The 21,495-nt window shown below is 38.7% G+C and overlaps 1 protein-coding gene across 1 annotated transcript in view; it reads right to left on the reverse strand.

Moving 5' to 3' along the window:
- Positions 1–21,495, reverse strand: part of LOC104250332 (multidrug resistance-associated protein 1) — a 36,546-nt gene that overhangs the window by 11,147 nt on the left and 3,904 nt on the right. Inside the window, exons 2-7 of the mRNA XM_059826603.1 lie at positions 7,196–7,321; positions 4,118–4,179; positions 3,119–3,250; positions 1,858–2,085; positions 1,080–1,257; positions 193–354 (exon numbers count right to left, since the gene is read on the reverse strand). Coding sequence (XP_059682586.1) covers positions 193–354; positions 1,080–1,257; positions 1,858–2,085; positions 3,119–3,250; positions 4,118–4,179; positions 7,196–7,321 — 888 coding nt within the window. The remainder of the gene's footprint in view (positions 1–192; positions 355–1,079; positions 1,258–1,857; positions 2,086–3,118; positions 3,251–4,117; positions 4,180–7,195; positions 7,322–21,495) is intronic.

A 21,495-nucleotide genomic window follows, 5' to 3' on the forward strand; every position in this document is an offset into this window, starting at 1 on the left:
CAAATTAAGAACCTCCTGCCTTCCTTCCTGATGGCATTGATAAAAGCACCTCAGAATGGCTTCTAAACAAACAGCATTTTCTCCACACTGCTGTAAACCCTCCCGTGGTCTGAACAACAGCTGTCTGTAGTCATGTCCATAGGAAGCAGCACATTGCCAAAGTCAAAACAGGAAACAACACGCAATACTCACCTGCCACAGCAAGTACAGTGCTAGTATCACCTGGAGAGGTGCAGACCAAATCATGTTTATATAGGTAGCCAAGTCCATGAATCTCTGAGCATCCACAGACATTAGATTCACAATCTCACCCACAGTTGAAGTCTTTCTAGCAGAATTTGTGATAACAAGTGCCTAGGCGCAGATTAAAAATAAAAAACAAATTATGGCAACATGAAGGAAGACAGTCATTTGCATTTTCTTCACAGAATTCAATTGGTTTACAGAGCTTCATCTTCAAAATTACGAGCAATCCTTTTCCTGCTTCACATTCTGTTTACCCTGCACATCTTACAAAATGCAAGTTGTATAGTTTGAAACAAGCAGCTGGGTTTAAACTTATAAAGAACTAAACAAACAGTCTTTGGGGTTAGGGTTGGTTGGTGGGTTTTGTTGCTTGGGAGGGGGTATTGTTAGCTTGTTTTGGTTTTTTAGTGTAAGAAGCGAAATCTTCACTTCTTGTCACACATTTTTCTTACACAGAGCAATCAGCCCACAGCTTTCTAAAGTGTTCCAGATTATTCCAAGATGAGGTGGTACCGCTGCTAAGTCCCAAATGAAGCTGTAAATGTAGATGCATCTTAATTTCTGCACAAACTGAAGCAGTTTCACACCCCTAGTCTAAGTGAGACAAGGTTTCTTGTTTGGCAATGGGAAGAAGGTGCCTGAACTTTACCTAGTAAATTAGAAAACTGCTCTATCTTAAAGGCTGTTATTCATAAATCACATGCTTTCTTATTTCTATTAAGAGTTAGGAATCAGCCTACCAGAATCTCCTAACTACTTTAATTATTCAGACTTAAGCGATGCATTCACACAGTCACCGAGAGGTATTGTTGTGTATTTAAAGAAACACCTACCTTTCGATAAATTACACCAACAATAGCTGTTTTGAGCCTCATTCCAGTTACAAAGCAAATATGAAAATACTGGTGAAGAATCAGTGTCTGAAGACAGGCGCAAACAAACAGCAGCCCTGTATAAAAGTAGCCTTGCCAGTTTGGGGCAGCTTTGTTATTTACGAAGTTGATTAGCAATCTGTGAAGAGAGGAGTAATTTTTCTTGATATATGCAAACCAAAATGCAATGTCAGAGTTACAACCTTAGATTATTCCAAACGTTATATGGGTCAAGCAAGCACCCAAACACTTAAGCAAACTTTTTAGAAACTGGAGATCATTTTATACTAGCATACATCACTCCCTCCTCCTAACAATGTACTACTTTAATACAAAGTATCCCATACCTTACATGTACAGCATTCTCGGAGCTACTCAAAAAAGTCTCATAATCCCTCCAGCTAATACACAACCACTTACAGTTGCTTCACATACTGTGACTTGTATTCCCACAACCATTACAGGTTAGAATTAAATAAACTCTCCTGCTATTGTTGATTATGTTCCTCCCTGGCCTTCCTAGTGTTGGAAAGGAACATAAAAAGTCAAACATTTAATGCACGATGTTATAATTTGAAAACCAATGGACCAAAATCACCTGTGTACATGGTCTCTAACTTGCATGACAACTCTTCCCCATTGAACCAACCGAAGGCAAAGCAGCTTGGTGAGTGAAATACCAGTGTTTTAAATTCTGTCCACATACTTTTAATACAATAATAAAGTACATAGGTCTTACTTCAGAATTTCTGGGCCTGCAAACATCAAGAGATCATGTGCAGCTTTAAACAGGAAGCTCATGAGAAAATATGGTCCAAAGGTTTTATATAACACCTTGAATAAAGATGCTTCAGAGCTCTTCTGAGATGGTTTTATAATCAAAGCTTCAGCCTCTTCTGTCACATCACCATTTGAGTCGCTTGATTTTTGCTGTTTTTTGGGCGAGTATAATATGTTTAATGGTTGCCTGAAATAAGAATAGGTATATAATGTAGCCTTTATTCAAGCATAAAGCAAGCTGGAAAAATGCACAGTATACAAATGAGATGTTTATGAGCTGTTTATTGCCCTTCTTAATAGTTTAACTGGGTTTTGCCGTCAATCAAACATCTTTTTAATCATACAACCATAGCTAAATGAACTGGCCATTCAGAAATCATCTTCTTTGTAGGGATAGGTAACATTCCTGTTGAATCTCTCCTATAGGTCTGCCCCTGAGAATGAGAAATAGGGCCGTAACCTGTGTTAAACTTAAAGAGCAAAGGACATTATTATTCTAGAGCCCAGTATGCTGAACTTTCATCAAAATCAAGGCCTCACTTTACCACCAGAGTTAAAAGATTGCACTCAGATTTACGCCAAGTCATCTCCAATGGACTGAACCCATTCACTTCATACATCTGGATTATGCCAAACTACCTACTTCCAAACTTCTGAGGACAAGCCGTATGTAAAAATACACTGTGTAAGCAAGCAAGCAATTTTCCTTCAATGAAAAGGTACTTCTATTTGCTGCAGTAAAGGATGATGAAAGTAGGATGGAAACTGCAGGCATGCAGTCTTTCTAATTTTAGTCATCTGGCTTAGATGCTCAGGCTCCCTATATAGTCAAAGGAAAGAAATAAGCTTCTCACTTTTACACTCTGAACTGCCCTCCTGAGGCTTCACTAACTATAGAGGGAGCCCAAGCTCCTAAATTACATGACTGAAGTTTGACTGTGTAAAAACATTCCGTCCCCAGGGAAAAAACACACATCAAAAGTAACAATAATCAGCTTTGGATCGTGAAAGACTAAAGGAAACTTGATGCAGCTCTTCATAAAGATGGCACACAACACTCTACTTGGTTCCTGCCCTGTATGCACTTGAGGACAAATTCAGAGCTGCCATTTGGCCCTTACAAAAGCAGGCTTGATAACAGATGACAAACACCTCAAAGCAGAGGCTGAGTAAAACCTCTACATCTTGGAAGAGCTGCCAGCCAGGATAACTGAACTTACCTCTTGGTCTTTGCCCACTCTTTTGCCCAATTTCTAGCCAAACCTGGCACTATCTCCTCCGATTTGTCCTCTTTATTTAATGACCACAAATCCTTGGCTTCCAAAGGTCTCCGATAACCCTGAACCATCAACCTGTATTAGAAAGAATCAGCACTATATATTTAAGTACACTAGACATGTGTATGCATGTGTGTATATATATGCCATAAGACAGTAGCCCTTACATCCAGCCCCAAAACAGAGCCAGCTCTTCACAAAAATGCATGCAAGAGTTAGTACCTGTAGCAACACAGGTCCAGATGCTAAAACATACATCCTCCTGTCTTTACTGTGAGAATTAGACACCAAAATATCTAAGGATCCTGGATATGCCACTGAATTCAAATTTCAGGGAAAATAAAAGAAATGATGACGTGATCTCACTTGAAAATCAGCCAGGCCATTACTATTCCCATGCCTACCAAGTTTCAAAATCTTTATTAGCCTTTAATTTTACAAAGCAATTCCTTTCATCTAACTCTCTGTTGGAACTCTGGCCAAGTACCAACCACAACTATACACCAATACTATTTTACATGTTTCTGTGTTTTAACTCACAAGAGCATGCGTTATGATCAAATCATACAGTATAACTAAAGCTAAGTTAATGAAAAAAAAAGAACCTATTGGACAAAAAGAGCTAACAGTTTTGAATGCCTTAGTTTCTAAATACAACAGATAATCTTCTTACATTTCCCAAAGCAATTTTTTTAATTATATTCTTTCAGCAAACATACTAAATAAATACTGGCAAAATTTAAAATTAGAAAGACCCTACAAAGGAAGTAAAAAAGATTAATCAAATTCGGGGGGAAAAAATCAATTTAATCTAGCTACAAAACAAACAACCAAACAAACCAAAATTATTATTGCATGATTATTGCTAATTTAACTTTGAAAGCAGGATCCTAAAAGGTCATCTAACTTTAACTGGTGCTTTATGCATCATCTTGATCTTACCCAGTGATCCACCAGAACGTGATTCTGGAGAGGAAAGAAGCACTGAACTCTGGACATGGATTCTAAAGAGAGAAAAAGAAATCAGTCCACATACAAAGTGATTGATACAGGGCCAAAAGAAACAAACCAAGCAGAAAAGATGCTTTTGAAATTCCTTTTGTTTATAGTATTTTTTTCACATTACTAAACTTATCATTTATGCTGTTGAGAGCTTGTTCAGAAAACAGAGGCACAGCTTCAGGGCTGTCAGCACACCAGACCACTGGGACACAGGAAAAGCAGTGCTCTGTATCAACAACACAACAAATAGTTGAGGAAATTTTATAAGACAGTGCAGACCAGACAGGCTCTCAAGACGTCATCAGTGCCTACCTATATCAGTGCACGGCAGGCTACCATATGAGAGCATAAATATGTCAATTGGGTAGAGTTAGTCATAAATGAAGAATTCAGTTCTACTGTTCTAGCAGTTAAGTGCTGTGACTCCATCAAAACAGATGCAGGAACAAAAAGAAATGTGTAAACTCCATAAAAGCAACCCAAAACAACCCCTGAAAACCCTGCATTGCATTCATCAATAAGCATGGGAAACTTAAGTATCCATAAAGGTGTATGCAGCTAGCTCGTGTTCTACATCCAGCACAATGGCTGTCCGTTTTAACTACTCTTCAGGTTACCATTCTCTCCTAATCTGGTTGGATTAAAACAGCAGAAAGGAAGGCTGGAAGAATTTCAAAGGCACTAAAGGTGATTTACTTGCAGAATTCCATCGCAGATTTCTCTCTTCTCTCTTTCACTGCTCTGAACAGCATCTAAAGCATGCTAAAATCAGCCACTCCTTTGGCACACAAACCACTAGGTTTTTATCATCAACTATAATTGGAGCAACTCGGGTATTTCCATCTACAGAAGTCACCAAACATCATTAGAGTACTGCAATTAAAACAGCCAAGTGCTTCCAAGATCTGCATTTTTCAACTCATGTTTGTGGAACCTGGCTTCTCCGCTAACCTCTATTGAAGCGTGTCATAAATCAAGCTACGTGAAAGAGACTCCTGCATTTCCTCTTCACGCAACAACTTTTTTTTGCAACTTTGTAGGGAACAATAAGAGCATGTATGAAACAGAGGGTTTTTTTGAAAGAGGATAAGAGTTCCACGTTTACAAAGTATTTAAACACTTGCAACAAAATGATTGCAAGCAAATCCAACGCCATCGCTTAATGAATAAATAAAAGTTTTTAAACTCCGAGAAGTTAATAAAAAAATGCAGGCACGGGGCAGTACTTTCAGCCTTCAGCCATGCCAATGCTCCTGACAGACAGATTTCTACTTCAGCAAATACAGGGAATACTTTCAACTTCAACAAAATCTGAAAATATTCTGAACTGTACATAAAATGCTGTATCACTTTTTTCCTTTATACTTTTTTAAAATCTACTTGCAGGTGGAAACTCTAAATTCACTAGATCTTTTACTACCAAAAACTGGACTTCATTTGCATAAAGCAGAAGTTTAAAACATTGAAACATACTAAATCACTGTTAAAATAGTATTATTTTCGATAAAATTAAATAGTTATCACACAAAGCACTGTTAGTCCTACTGACATTCACACCAGATAGAATGAAGACAACAAGTTGTAACAACTCTGGACTTATGTAATGTAAACAAGGCAAAAACAAGCGACAAAACAGATTGTTTGACTTCTATATATATCAGCATCTACATCACTTAAGTAAACATATAATAAGATTCTACTCAAGACTTACAAACATTTCTGGTTTGGAAATTCTTGGCAGAAAGGAATAAAGCAGAATTTAAGACTGACTAACATGACTTGCTTTGTTCTTTTCCCCATCATAACAAACACCACTCATGAAAAACAGGTTAAAATTTGAAGTCTGCCCTATTTCCTAAGGACAGTCCTAGAAATACTCAGAACACAAAAACAAACCACTGTGGTCTCAAAACACCTTGTAATTATTGTAACCATGATTAAAGCAGAAAAGAAGGTTTCCATAAATCCATATCCTGTCAAATACATTTCATCCCGGAATGAGATTAAAAGAACCCAAAGATGAAGAGGATCCAAAGACTCAGCAGTCTACTCTTCCCTCCAGGTATACACGCAGACTGTCTGCCAGTGCTAATGCAGAGCACCACTGGCACACTGGATACAGACAGAGAAGGTAACTGGAATTCAGTAAGTGCCACTGGTTACAGACCTCTTCCACAGTTACAAAGGCAACATTTATTTCCCCCCTCACACATTTCACACCTTCCTGCGTCAGCCAGTGACACCTAACATCCATCAAGCCAGAATTATGCCTTATAAAAATATACAGAAATGAGGTTTCTAAACTTAGCACATCCAAACTCCAGGCAGTGACAGGTATCACTCTGCTGTGACTCAGAAGGTCTAGCTTGGGGCTAAGCAAGCAGGATAATGATCCAGCATCCCTTGGGTCACTTTATATCCATGCCACATAGCTAGCATATATAATTAAGAACACATGCAAGAAATATCATGTTTAGATAAAATTAAATTTCTACATCCAGACTAAACTCTAACGTTAACTGGTCTTGCAATTGAGCTGGTTAAATTTTTGCTTGACACAAGGGAGGTAAATATGGAAATTAAATGCATCTATCCAGATTCACAAGTTTTCCAGGTGTAGATTCTTCCCCACCTTCAACAGGAAGGGAATACAGATCCTTATTGAGTTACTGCCTACTGAGCAGTATCGTATGACTAGGAGGACAGCATTTCAAATCAATTACTTCCCATCAGTTGCCAGAAGCACTACTCAATATAAATACATATGACTTAACCTTCAGGAATGCTATTCAGGAATGACTGACACGGTATTTTTGCTCTTAAATACAGCCCACCCTGTTTTGCATGTTATGGGCTTCATCTTCTGCATCACCAACTAAAGATCAGAAAGAACACTCTATTGCAAACAAGTCAACAAGATCTGAATTATTTGGCATCTGGGAGACTATGGCCCTATAACTCATTGTACAGAATATTGCATGTATGATACTCAGCACTCAGTATAGACTGAACACTTACAGGATCATTTACTGTTTCAGAAAACAAAGGTGGTCGTTCTGGAAAACAACACAGGATGAGCTGTACAAACAACAGGATGAAGTAGATGCAGAAGGTGACATAACGAAATGCATCCACTTCAGCACCCTACAAAGGAAGGTAATATTCCAATTAGAAGGCTGGAGGAGTTTCTTTAAAACAACACGTTACCACTAAACATAAAAGAGCTCCTTACTGTAAATTCTGCAAACTACGTAAATGTTACACTACCCACCCCCATGCAAATTAAAGTCAATGTCTATTTTGGTAAAGAGAAGGTAAAGAGAGGGGGCGGGAGATGAAAGATATTTATTTTTAATCAATCACTGCCATAAACACACAAGCATGAACTTCTTCAGTACAGTTCTCCTGAAGACACCATTTGTAGCAACACAGCATGCTCCAATTTGAAGTCAAGGTATTCTTCATAGGAGCCAGGCATTTATGCACTGGGTAATAAGGAGTTTTCAAAGCAAATTTGTTAATTAGTATGCACACCGAAGATAAGAATTAGAGAAGCAGAATTTAGATTACAGTTTGTTGCACTGTGCTCAAATTCCAGAAGTTCTTCCATTTTTTAGACTGGGACTGATACATAAAGCATAATCCACAGAAATCAAAGCACAGGGACAGATGGAGACACACGCCCCCACATACCCACCACCAAAATCCCACTCCCAACAGCTAAAGACAAAAGTTGGCTGAAAGTTCTCAAAATTCACAACATGGCTTAAAGGTTTCAAGAAATAAAAGTGACATGCCATTTTCAGGCAGCTCCACAATTAATCTGATATTTGAGGTGGCCTTACTATAAAGCAGACTGTCATAAAAACATGTCACTTGTACACTTTCATTTTTGTCTCAGCAGGTGAGACCACATTCACATCAAACCAAGTGTTTCAGGAAATCCACTGTATAATCAACAGGAAGACGATGTAAACTCCCAGAACAGTTTCGTATCAAAGATTATACACTTTTATTGTACTCAAGCAGACACATCCCCTCTCTGGAACAGCTAGCAGAATTTTCTTGGTAACTGTTGCTACAGTTAAGATCACTGAATCTCACTAGCATTTCAAAACAAGAGCCATTAAGTCTTGCTTGTTTTGCTTTTATAACCCAAGGAATCAATGTATGCTGAATGGATCATTAACTGACTTGACTGGCATAATTAGCAAGTAACTACTCTATTACTGCAGCATTTGGGATTATTTTCAACTAAACGAGGCTAGCAATCACTTACCATATTTAAGGCATGTATTATTTTGGATCTAAAAACCACTGTGGCACATGACAATGAGATGAGCCAGAAAATCATCATTACACCTGAAGACTGGACTCCTTTTATTCTTTCATATTGTATTAAAAATGTGGCAAGCAACTGTGGACAAATAAGATAAAAATAGATTCCTAAGCTTTAAGTTTTACAACACGTTATACACATATACAAGGTACTGTGTTAAAGTGTGCTTATTTCAAATCCAGTATCTCCCAGACATTCTAACACCCAGAGATTTTAAGTGTAATTCAAAAATACGTTTAAATAGGAAATTCTCTGGAGCAGTAAAGACAAAAAGTGGACGAAAAAAGGGAAAAGGAATATGTATTACATATAAGTAAACTACCACATACACAAAAGCACTGTCAAAAGCTGCCAGTCTTTATTTATTTACTTTTCTGGTTCTACATCACAAATCAACATGCAATTACAGTGACATTATACCCTTTCCAAGTATTTCCTGATTAATTCTTTTTAAAATAAAAAGATTTCTTTCCATACAAGCCGCAATGCCAAACACTGACCAAATACTGCTCTATTTCTGTATTTTGTGTGTTTTCAGAGTCCTTTAGGAAGCTGGTACAACTTAGTCATCTCACTTGGCTGCTGCAACATGCATTTTCAATCAGCCTGACAAAAGCTTGACAATTGCATTATTAAATGACCACAAACTATTTAACAGCTCTTGCATCTGTCAGTATGTTTCAGGGCTGTTGGGTTTTTTTGTTGTTGTTATTGCTGTTGGAGTGGTTGTGTCCCTTCCCATCCCATCCCTCCCTTGAGTATCATGTTTAATCATTACCATTCTGAGTCTGTGATAAATGTAAGGCAACTGACAATAAATGAATAGCAAAGCATTTTCCTTGAAATATAGGCTGCAGAGATGCTGGTGTGAAAGTAGACAATACTTGCGCATCTAGGCAGAAAGAGTTAGCTGGGGACACTTATGTGCCTCGTGGCATTTAAGACTTTCCACCGTGCCATCAAATGTAATAAAGAAAACATGTACTAAAGAATGTTATATGCAAGAGAGTTTGTAATAAGATACTTAATAATGCAATGCCTTCGACACTCTTTAACCAAATTCAGTATTATTTGTATTATCTAGGTTTAATCAGTTCTCTCGACTTGATTCCTCCACCCCATGCTTGAGTCAAGCTATTAAATGAATGGTAGCTCAAGCCTACCAAAATAAGGCAAGACAACTAGCACTGGCTTGTGCTCAGTGCGTTGCATGTCAGCACACAGCTGGGCTGGGGTTTTTTTCCTATTTTTTTTATTAAAAGAAAGCAGACATTTTGGAGTCAGTATTTTACAGTTCAACTGCAGATTAAGTCTGTACATAAATATTGTAGCTTAAAGAACTACAACACTGAATAATATTAAGATTCATGTTATTGCTTAAGGCTTTGCATGAACAAAGGCCATAACAGAAGAACTTACCATTGTTATACCCAATACTGTAGGCCTAACGAGAAAAAATGGAGCTCGAAAAATATTTTGACTTCTTTCCCAGAAAGAGTAGAAAAGGTCTGCCCAGCAGACTATCCACAGTATTAAGCCCAAAGCCTGCAATACAAAAGTGTATTTCATACATCAGTTCACACAGATTAGGCAACACAATATATACATGAACACTAGATGTTATGTGTTAGTAGAAGAGGAGTCATAATTGGATCATCTCTTTTGGGCAATTCTACAAAATGCACAAAAGAAGAGTAATTTGGCTTTACCTATTGGATGCCCACTAGAAGAAAAAAGTTTACTAATTTTTAGTACCATACAATTCACCATACTATGAAGCGGAAAGCTGGTGAATCTGACCCCTGAATAACAGATTGCAGAGCCAAAAACTCTCCAGTACACCATGCTATTACAGTCCTTCTTAAAACTTTCACTTATTCTACAGGGGGAAAAAAAAAATAAGAAAACATTAAGTACCTGTTTCACAGTAGAAGTGGAACAGAACACCTGCAGCAGCTCTAGAAATCTATCCTGTGTAACTTAAGAAGCTGACAGGATAAAAACTTTTTATTATTGAAATAAAGGCCTCGAGATTGAGTTGCCTTAAAATAGCCTTCTCCAACTGATCTTACAAAGGATTTGCATGCTTTTTTGCTATGTCAGAGTAAATTTCAGAAAGCCTACTCATAAAAGGGCAATGGAAACACATAAGGCTTGGAAATCAAACACAAGTACAACAAGTAAGCTACAGCTGAAGTGTGCATGCAGGCCAAGATTGATGCTCAACAAAAACAGTGTGCTAAAACATAGCTGAAAATAGATTCCAACTTCCACATAAGCTTAGTAAACTCTGATTTTAAAAAGTTACATACCGTTTTGGCTTTGTTGAGGTTTGACATTTGTATGTATCCCCTGTCATGACAACGAAGGTAAAGGAAGTACACTGGGAAGCAGACCCATAGGTAAATGCAAGGAATCCAGACCAGGACTGTGTTCTGAAAGCATTGGGTGAAGTCTGGATTTTCTGTGTGCCATGTCAGATTCCAATCCTGGGGAGAGAAAACAGATCAAGTTAAAGAAAAAGCAAACACAGAACTTCAGTATTTAAAAAAAGAAATAACCACTATCTGCTTTATTCTGTATCTCTTCTTGTGTACTCATTTATACTTGTATTAAGCTAGCTCCATTCTGTGATGTATCTAATTTTATTGCACTTTTTGTAGCTCCGAAGTTTTAAAGCTTCACAAGATGACATTACTGTCACTTTTGTTGGTTATACACAGCTACCATAACACATAACTCACTCAAATGTAATACTGCAATCTTTAACAGTCCTTATCAGGGTCTTTAACAGTATTAAAGACTTGGGGGTGTTGGCTGACGAGAAGCTCAACATGAGCTGGCAGTGCACGCCTGCAGCCCAGAAAGCCAACCGTATGCTGGGCTGCATCAAAAGAAGCACTACCAGCAGGTCGAGTGACACCTCCCCCTCTACTCCACTCTCGTGAGACCCCACCTGGAGTACTGCGTTCAGCTCTGGGGCCCCCAACATAAGAAGGACATGGACCCGTTGGAGCGAGTCCAGAGGAGGGCCACGAAGATGATCAGAGGGCTGGAGCACCTCTCCTATGAAGACAGGCTGAGAGAGTTGGGGTTGTTCAGTCTGGAGAAGAGAAGGCTCCGGGGAGACCTTATAGCAGCCTTCCAGTACCTGAAGGGGCCTACAAGGAAGCTGGAGAGGGACTTTTTACAAGGGCCTGTAGTGATAGGACAAGGGGTGATGGCTTTAAGCTGAAAGAGAGTAGATTTAGATTAGATGTTAGGGAGAAATTCTTCACCACGAGGGTGGTGAGGCACTGGAACAGGTTTCCCAGAGAAGTTGTGGATGCCCCAACCCTGGAAGTGTTCAGGGCCAGGTGGGACGGGGCTTTGAGCAACCTGGTCTAGTGGAAGGTGTCCCTGCCCATGGCAGGGGGGTTGGAACTAGATGACCTTTAAGGTCCCTTCCAACCCAAACCATTCCATGAATAATCAAGGATTTTCACACTATCATTGCAGAAAAATAATGTGATAATGCTAGCTATCTCCCATTATAACCACTGTGCGTGTATGTATAAATACCCAGATACACCGCATTCCCGAATTTCGGTGGGGGAACATTATCTGGCACACAATAAAGGTGAACAGCACAGGACAACATCACTTTGCTGTTTGTAAAGTAGTCTCATAGTTCCCAAGCTGGCTGTGGGAAACCCAGTTGAGACTTTCTGGTAATTCATAACAACAGGGCATAGAACTAAGTAAAAGAGGCTCTCCCTTGCAGCCCATTTCCTACTGAACAACAGGAAAATGTAAATCAATATAATCCAAAGTTTTCCTATATCTCTCAACATGATTCTCAAACCCAAGATAAACCACCATACAATAATCAAACCAAAACCAACACTTACAGTAATAAAAATGTGATCACCACTTCCATTACTGCTACAAGGACTATTTACAATGACAGGCTATTTAGTAAAATGAACTTTCATACCATATTTATGATTGGCTTCAGTTAGGGAAATCTCTTGCAGGAAAATTTACCTTAAAATTACTGACTTTGCTATAAAATTATCACAAAGAACACTTCCTCTCAAATGCTGTGTATTTCTGACTCTCCAACAGACTGATGCAATACAGAGATATCGCTGCTGAAGGGCTGCAATATTCAAGAGCCAAAGCGTAGCTCACAGGCTTCTGTTTAAAAGCCACACAGCCAAGAGCAGCAGGCCCATGCCCAAAGGCTTGTTAACTATAGCGTCATTTTCAGTTGCAAAGCATTTTTTCAGACGGTTGCACAGCTTACAACTGCACAGAATACCAGTACCACTACTGGGACATAATGGCAGTCAGTAATCCTTCTCCTCTATAAAAGTCTGAGCTGGTCACAGAAATAAGTGCCATTACCCACATTTTAGAGATTAGGAAACAGAACCAAAAGGAGCTCTAGTGCCTGCCCCCCTATTCCAACATCAAAGCTGGAAACAAATCCCACTGCTCAGAATCGCCACACTGTGATCCTTATTTGCGCCCATCTTCCACGGATTAAACAGTTTCAAACACAATTACAAAAAGAGGAAAATAGATCTAAAGAGAAATGGAAGATATAACTTGCAAAAATTTCAACTTGAGGCTTACCAGACATTATTTTACCATAGAGCAAGTTTCCCCTTAAATTGGACCATTTCCTATTAAGGTGTTTTGTTGTTTACAAAAAAATAACTTCCTTTGGAAATGTATTAACAAAAGTATTTTCCTTCCCCACTTCCCTCTGAATTTGTCAGAATCTCAATTTGTCAGAATTCTCACTTAGATACAACAGACTGTATGCACAGGACACATAGCTGTTACTTTTCTCCTCTAATTCCACAGCATTCTAAAAAGTATTCTCACTTAATTTTTTTTTTTTTAAAACTGACAAATTAAAAAAAATCTTTGAACTTAATACAGCCAATTCAAGGAAATTAACGCTGGTAGAGTATAAAAATGCCCAATTATATTTTAGTGTATCTGCATAGGGGTCACGTAAATTGCTCATGACAAGGCAGTGGCTATGAGACGCTGTGGGCAAGCCCCATGCTTATTAAATTCCCTGGCTGCATAACATCAGAAATTTCAGCTGAGTCATGCTTACATTTAGCCACCGCACAAATGTTTTTGGCTTTCTAAGTCCCAGCTGCTCCACTCCAGCACAACAGCCAAGAAAAAGTCTCATGACTCTGCAGAACAGTTTACAATTCACAAATTAAGACAGTTAATATGATTATACAAGTAAATTGACAGGATGTAATCAGCCTTACAACAAACAAACAAGAGCACTGACATCATTTTATTGAGTAAATTCTTGGAAATCTACACACTGCTTAGAAAAGTTATTATCTCCTTTCTCAGTGTTTTTAAATGCTTGCTGTAAAATGAATCAGGCAATTACCAGAAAGGACAGAGAAGGTAATGCACATGTCACTGCCATGTGGCTAAATAAAAGAAAGAAGTGCTATATGCATGACTGCTATTCATATTGGCTGGAGGATATTCTAAAAACATGTGCAATCTTTCATTTGACTTTGATATTTGCATGTTATCTGAAGGTGTTTCTTCATGAAAGGCAAGAGGGTTAAGAACAGAAAGTCAGGACAAATCGGCAGTTCGGGGTAAGATTACTGCTAGAACTTCACAGCTACAGCAACATCAGTGTGTCTTCTTTCACATTTTTCCAGGATTTTATCCAGAGACTGTTCATATCAAACAGCAGTTTGCTTAGCTTAAGTACACTATTCTTCTCTGTACAAGAGAAATGGCTACACACAGGTGAGGTGCAGAAGCCCCTTCCATTTTACATTCATTTCAGATGACAAAAGGTGAGGAAAGCATGCATGAAGAGAGAGACATAGTGATGTTTTTTCCTGCTGATTCCCTAGATGCAGTTCTCTCAGGCTATGTCTACACAAGGCAGTAGCACAGACAGGAATAGAGGCGTAGACCCACTACTTGCTGCTGAGCACCCAGTGTCCTCACAAGATGCCTTTCACTCAGGTTCACATGAGACGAGTTGCAGGCTCCCCTGCAGACTGACCAGACTGTCCATCAGCCACTGGAGCATGTTTCCCAGTTAACGCCTGTCCACAAGGCACTTGGACCACTCTTGAGTGAGCCAACAAGCAAGACAGGGAACTACCAGGAGGTCACATCAGAAGCAGGCTCCCAGTCTGAACTGAGATGTTAATGCCCTCAGTGGGCAAAGTCAAGAGGAACTCAATCTATTACAAAAAAAAGGCATACCCTAAGTTCTGCATGGAGGACACCGCAGCTTTAAGAGGTTCAATCGTGTCTGGAAAACATGCCACTCTCATCATGAAACCAACATGTATTCATATTCAAATCACAATGTTCAGTTACACAAGTCTAGACTAGTTCTTCCAGTTTAAAGTGCATGCTTCTCCTTTGCTTTATATAAACCCAGTTTCAGAGTTTTATTTTCTTCTAGCACAAACCAAAATTCTATATGGATCGATGCAGAAACATTCACTGAAGCAGACCTTGTATTTAACAGACATTAATTAGAAAATTAATGACATTTTTTCTGACTTAAGTTTTAGAAACACTATTTCTAATAAGCACTAAGTTGCCCCATTTTCACATCTCAAAAGATTAATAACAATTTTCACTCTGACTGATCAGCTAACCCTTCTTCTTTGCAAAAGCACATCAAACGACAGAGATCCAAGTACCCATTGAAAGCCTACACAAACTAGGAGCCTCCTACCATAAAGGAGGAGGAAAAAAGGGGTTAGGTCTATAGCTATTAGATTTTATAACGAGGAAGCAGCCTTTAATTTAAGCTATGACTGCAGGGACCCACAGGAGAAGAATCAGTTGTGATCCTTGTTCCTTTCTTGGTGGATGTTGGGAGAGAAGAGATCTGCTGTTGGCTTAGTTTTAGTCTAGTCCAGGAGAACCACATCTCAGCTATTAAATAGTTTCATGTTGGTTTTTTTTTTCCTTTTAAAATCCCTGGACAATTTTAAAGTTTCCCAGAATAGCAAATGGGTATTTTTAAATTTATCTGACCTATTTCTCAGTTTTCATTTCCCTCACCAGCACTATGGCTGAAAAAAATACCAGTCCACATTTTCTGTGCCCAATAGCATGTTTTCTCTTATGGCACAAAAAGGCTTCCTATCACATTTGAAGTGAAACCCTCTATCTCCAAGGGCACAAAAATGGCTGGCATTCCCCAGAATCATGTGGATATATTCACAGGTAAACCACTTATTTAACAGCGCATAAACCCTAGGAAAATGAAGAACTGTATTAATTCCCATCTAAAATTTCAGGAACAGGCAAGATAAAAACATTAGCAGTAGGACTGTAAGACAAAGTTGCAACACAAAAGACCAGTTATTCTGCCTCTGCTGAGGGAAAGAAGACTACAGAGAAGCTGTATGCCTCCAGTGTGCCTAATCTGAGGAGTAACAGTATTTGACACTGTACGGGACCTTGTGGCTGGCTGCCTCTCTCCTGGCAGCCAGGAAAGGCTGTTAAGTGAGCAGCCAGCGGATGCCTGTTCTCACATCAATAACCCTGCTTGACCCACAGCACATTTTAAAATTCTCACTGGCAGAGATGGAGAGACCAAAATCTCTGTTTCACCCCTGCTGTGCGCAAGTGTGCTAGAGATGCAGGCTGCCAACCACACTGTTAAATCCACCTGCATGAACCAGCTATAATGGAAAAATTACTTAAACATTACCACACACTTACGTAAAAAATGAAATTACAAAACCCCATTGGAATCTTAATATCACGGTCAACACTTGCTCCTTCAAATGGCGTTTGACACTGACATCGGTGTGTACCCACTACTTCGATAATCACCCACAGAAGAACCACCTCCTTTTTGATACCAAGGTATGGTTTCTCAATCTTATTTTCCTAACAGTAAAAACCATTTTTTGTTTAATGCAATGCTTACATTTAGTAGAATGCAAGTAATTAGCACTCTCAGGCACTAACACTGTAATTGCAGCTGACAACTTTCATTATAATAGTATCACCACTTTCTCATCGAAATAGGAAGTCTCAGAATCTGGCAGCTCTAGATGATACCATATTAAGAAATTACCCAGTGTAGCACCTATAAACCCATCAGCTGACTCAACCATTCTCCCTCAGATGCTGCAAGGCCATCAGCCTTTAGCCTACACTATCTAGGATAGCAAATTTCCTGCCTGCCTCTCGCCAGAGAGATTTGCCTGATCTAGGTGAGCCTACAGCCTCAGAAGAGCTACTACCATCAGTGAACAACGCAGGGTGGGGGGGATACAGAAAAGGACTTCTCCCTTTAAGGCTGCTTTAAAGGAACTCTGACCTTGCTTTAAAAGTCCCCGATACCACCATTCTCCATCAAAACCAATAGTAAGAACAGTGACAACGTTGACCACACTGAGAATTAAGGAAAACAAAGAACTACAAAATTATCCAGATTTTGCAGTAGGTTAGGAGGTCCATTTTCAAGTGATGAACTTAAAAGAGCTCTCTGAAGTTATTCAGCTTGCCAAGTAAGTTTTATTCAATTTAGCTTTAGAAATTTTGAAGAAAGACTGAAATAATGTTCTCAAAACACTGTAAATATAGCATCTTTATTCTGTCATTCACATTTTGGAGTCAGATCATTAAACTTGTGCGGAAGGAAGCTCACCGTTTCTCTAAAAGCATATTTAGAATAGAGCCTACAACAAGCACAATCACACACAATCTTTACCAGCATAACATTTGCCCTGTTGTGCTTACTGTTCAGACTAAATCACAAGAGGTGACAGGTTGATAAAAGAAGCAACAGATATTCACACAAGAAATATACTCCAGAACTCCCACAAAAAGCAGCAGAAACACCCACACCTGCAGCTCTCCTGTCTGCTCAGCAATACTCAAAAACAAGCAGCAGACAGTAACAACATCCCTAACAGTGGCAAACAAGGCACTGGATGAGGTGCATGACACTACAAGCAACCATCACAAACTTCCTATTTACATGTTTATAAGTCCTTTAAAAATACTATGCATATTATATTGAAATTATTTTGGAAAAAGTACTACTTGCATTGAAGGATCCAATGGCTCTAGAATCAATTCCAGATGAAGTAGCATAATATACAAGGACAAACATACCTTTCCACCTTAGTTGACATTTATTTCCTCTAGCTTTTTTTTGTTAATAAACAGGAAGTTACCCAAAATGCATGGATCTCTCCTATGACACAATGTAGTTATTGTTCTTGCAAGTGAAGTTAGTGCAGAATGTACAAGTAAAATGGTACCTTTGCTGTGATGCACACAAAAGTCAGCTCATGCTGCCTTTAAACAAAGCTTTCAATACACAGCCACTTCCTTTGAAGAACTATACTAACTACATGAAATTAATGCTTTACTGGTTTATTTTATCATCTAAGGGTGTACTCTGCAAACACGAAGCAGAAGAAAAATTAAAATACTCACACAGATTTTACAATAATATCTTTCGAACAGCTACTTCCTATGCTTAATGAAAAACAGCCAGGAGTGATTTTTTTTTTTTTAATTATTTTTAGAACAACAAAACCAGGATTCTACTAAATAGTAAAAGCCACACAACCAAATACTTGATCTCATTCCCAGACCTCCACAGACTCCAAAAACTACTTCTGCAAGGAGAAATAACGGAATTGTGTTCCTGCACAGAACTACACCACTTACCACAAGTAGTGGAACAAATGAATATAGTGTGCCAGACTGTTGATTTGACAAGAGACTTCAGGACTTCCCTTCATGGTCACATCTGAGTATAGGTGCTCATATCCCCACAAGTTCTCAGACATTTCTTCTAATTGGGCCAATAACAGCCCAATCAGATCAGTAAGTTTCTGCCTTTTTGTTCTTCTATTGCCACAAAGGTGAAATAAGAAACATTAATGGTAATTACCACATTGGGATGTAGGAATTAGATTCAGATCTCCAACTCTCATAGAGATCACGTTCACCCACAGAAAAATCATAGTTTGGGGCCCAGGGGTTTCTATTACTACAGGAGAACTAAACCTACCATGCAATTGAGGATCTTCTCCTCTTACTTGATACTAGAGTCTTGGGTGGGGAGAGGGGTGTCCACCAAACAGTGATGTGACACTTCTCCTCATAAAACCATAAATGGAACAAAACTACTGGTATTAAATCTAAAGTTCATTGGTTAAAATGCTCGTAGTAGTCAGGGAAGCAAGGAACAAGTAACAGTTTAGCAAAAGTTCGAAAAATACAGGTCTCCAATTAAGATTTTGACGTGCAAGTCTTGTGTCTGAATAAAAAGCCTTAAATCATTCACAAGCAAGCCTTCTACTGCAGCCTCCCAAAACACCACGTTCAGATCGAGAACTCAGATAGAGGAAGAGACTATGCCCCTTCTTCTTCCTTTATTTCAAAGTAAGTCTGAAATCTAAGCTTTACTCTTACAGTCTCTTAACATTATCACAAGACAAGATTGTTAGAGCAAGAGGAGGAATGTTAAAAAAAAAACCAAGTCATCACATAATAAACAGGGGTCCTAAAATTTTTAAATCATTTCTATAAAGAATATTTAGGGGGGAAAATATCAATAAGTGTTTCTAGTGACAGGGAAATAACCTTAATTTATCATAATGTTTTTTATTAGAAATGGTTTTAGCAAGACTAAGTTCTCAACAGTAATGACTTACATAATGCAGATTTGACTCAACACAGCCAAGGAAAAGTCTCTACCTTCCAATACCTGGTCCTGAATCTAAATCAAGTGTCTGCACCTCCTTGTCCAAAACCCAAACACTGGTATTTCCTAATGTTTACAAAGAGTTGAAATCCTTTGTTATAGACATCAGCTGAAACTGTGTGTAAAATGACAAGAAAAAAGCATGTTTTGCCTTTGGTTCCCTTTAGCCTAAAATAAGAAGCTGGTGTTAACAAGTCGCCAGAGGAGCACCTGCAGCTGTGGAATTTGTAAGAGCTGATCTTTGTAATCCAAGAAGCTAAAAGCCACTGAACTATGGCTATTTTTTTGTGTCAGGGAAACATATGACAGATTACGTCAGCACCTGCAAAACTAAAATGTTTCACCTCTTTCTACAGACGTAACATTTTCTGTAGGCTGCAATGTCTGCAAGTACCGTGAGACAACATTTGGCCACATGACAACAAAGTATTTACCATTCACAGTTTCAGAATCAAAAGGATGGCGTTTACCCTTCTGTAAAGCTTTTCACTGAAATCACTGTTACTTAAAAGGATACAGGAAAAAGATTCCTCCTCTCATTTCCTTTTTGCACCAAAACCAGGACTTTTGCTTAATAATGCAACAGCCTGTATATCAAGTTCAAACCACAGTGAGAAGTTTGAACACACCTGGGTAATAATCTTACAAAGGGACTAAGATAACAGCTTAAGTTGGGATAAACTGTATCCGAAGCTATCACAGATGCAAACAGTGAGAAAACAGTAATGCACGGAATTCTGACTCTATTAAAAGTAAGTAAAAGGTCAGTACCCGGCAGTAGGCTTTTTAGAGATGTGACCCAGAATGACTCCAGTGCAACCCGGGTTAACCTTCACTTAGTCCCAGTATAGCACAGTGTTTCAATGTAAACTGCACTGTAATTGCATGGAACAGCACAAGTTATTCAGGTGTTTTGCTGGGTTTTGGGGTGTTTTTTTTTTCCCTCATTTAACTTTTCTGAGCAACCTTGAACTGACAGCTGTAAAATGACAGGTCATCTGTTAAGGAAATCCCCATCAACAACAGAATATCAGGCTTCATTTTCCTGTATTTCCCCTAAACTGATCTACTCTGAATAGAGAGAGGTAAGTTTAATTTCTAATATAAGCTTAATTTGTATGCTGATTTCAACCCTTGTTCACATGACCAACAAAAATGTTTTACAGGTCTACATGAGAGAAAGCTGACAAGCCTCTGGCGTTCATCACTAAAAAAACCCCAGCGACAACCAAGCCACGAGAATCTGGCAATCAGCTGTTAATTATAATAAAGGTAATGTCTTGTGTAAAGGTTTTTCAGTTCAACACTCTGCTGCTGCTCCTCCTCTGTTCCAAATGCTGTCCACATATGGCCTTCCTATGTCAGAAAATGTAAGTAGTTTTCTGATCTGCATACTCTTTCAAACTCTTAATATCTAGCTGGTCACAAATGCCTTCATAAACTTGATACCTTTACAACAAAAGAAAGAGCCTAAACTCATCACTTTTATCAAGCCCGCTCAGCACAGCTCCCACAGCACCTCAAACATCCCCCCTAGCTCTGCCACAAACACACCAAAATAGCACTAAAGACATTTTACAGTGCAAAAAGCTGCAGGGTTCCAAAAGACATGCTGATTTTCTGCTTATCTAATGCATGAAAGCATAAGCCACAGAACTTCAGAATATTAAATTACTCCTTACACAAAAAGTCTGGGTTTCCTTAAGAAGTCTATTTCAGGAAAACTATTAGTGTCCCAGTGTCCTCATGAACAATATAAGCCTAGCAGCTGTTTACCTCACACAAAATCACTTCACAAATATCAGGTAATCATTATAATGAATTAAAGAATATTATTTTTTTTTTCTTAATAAAATCCCATCAAGCCACATTATATTCTTAGAGATCCTAACATGTCTGCAACCAGCTGAGAGAGGCTGGTGGATCTCCCCTAGCTACAACGTCAACCCTAATACAAAGCATAATGCCTTTGGAAAAACAAAGCATAATGCCTTTGGACAAACACTCATGAAAATACATTTATTAAGGCAGACAAAACACACCTGAAAGCCTCAGGCAGAACTCTCTACAACAGCAAGGGAAACAGAGCCCAATCCCACCAAGCTGGTCCCTCGATTTTGTGTACGAGGCTTTGCCTAACCTTTTCTCATCCATTCTGTTTATCTCCTGTAGTTTGGTTCCATATGAAGAAGTGCTAAACCTAGAATAGCCTTTGGATGCAGT

Source organism: Gavia stellata, chromosome 18 (genome assembly GCF_030936135.1).
Source record: "Gavia stellata isolate bGavSte3 chromosome 18, bGavSte3.hap2, whole genome shotgun sequence".
NCBI classification, from domain to species: domain Eukaryota; kingdom Metazoa; phylum Chordata; class Aves; order Gaviiformes; family Gaviidae; genus Gavia; species Gavia stellata.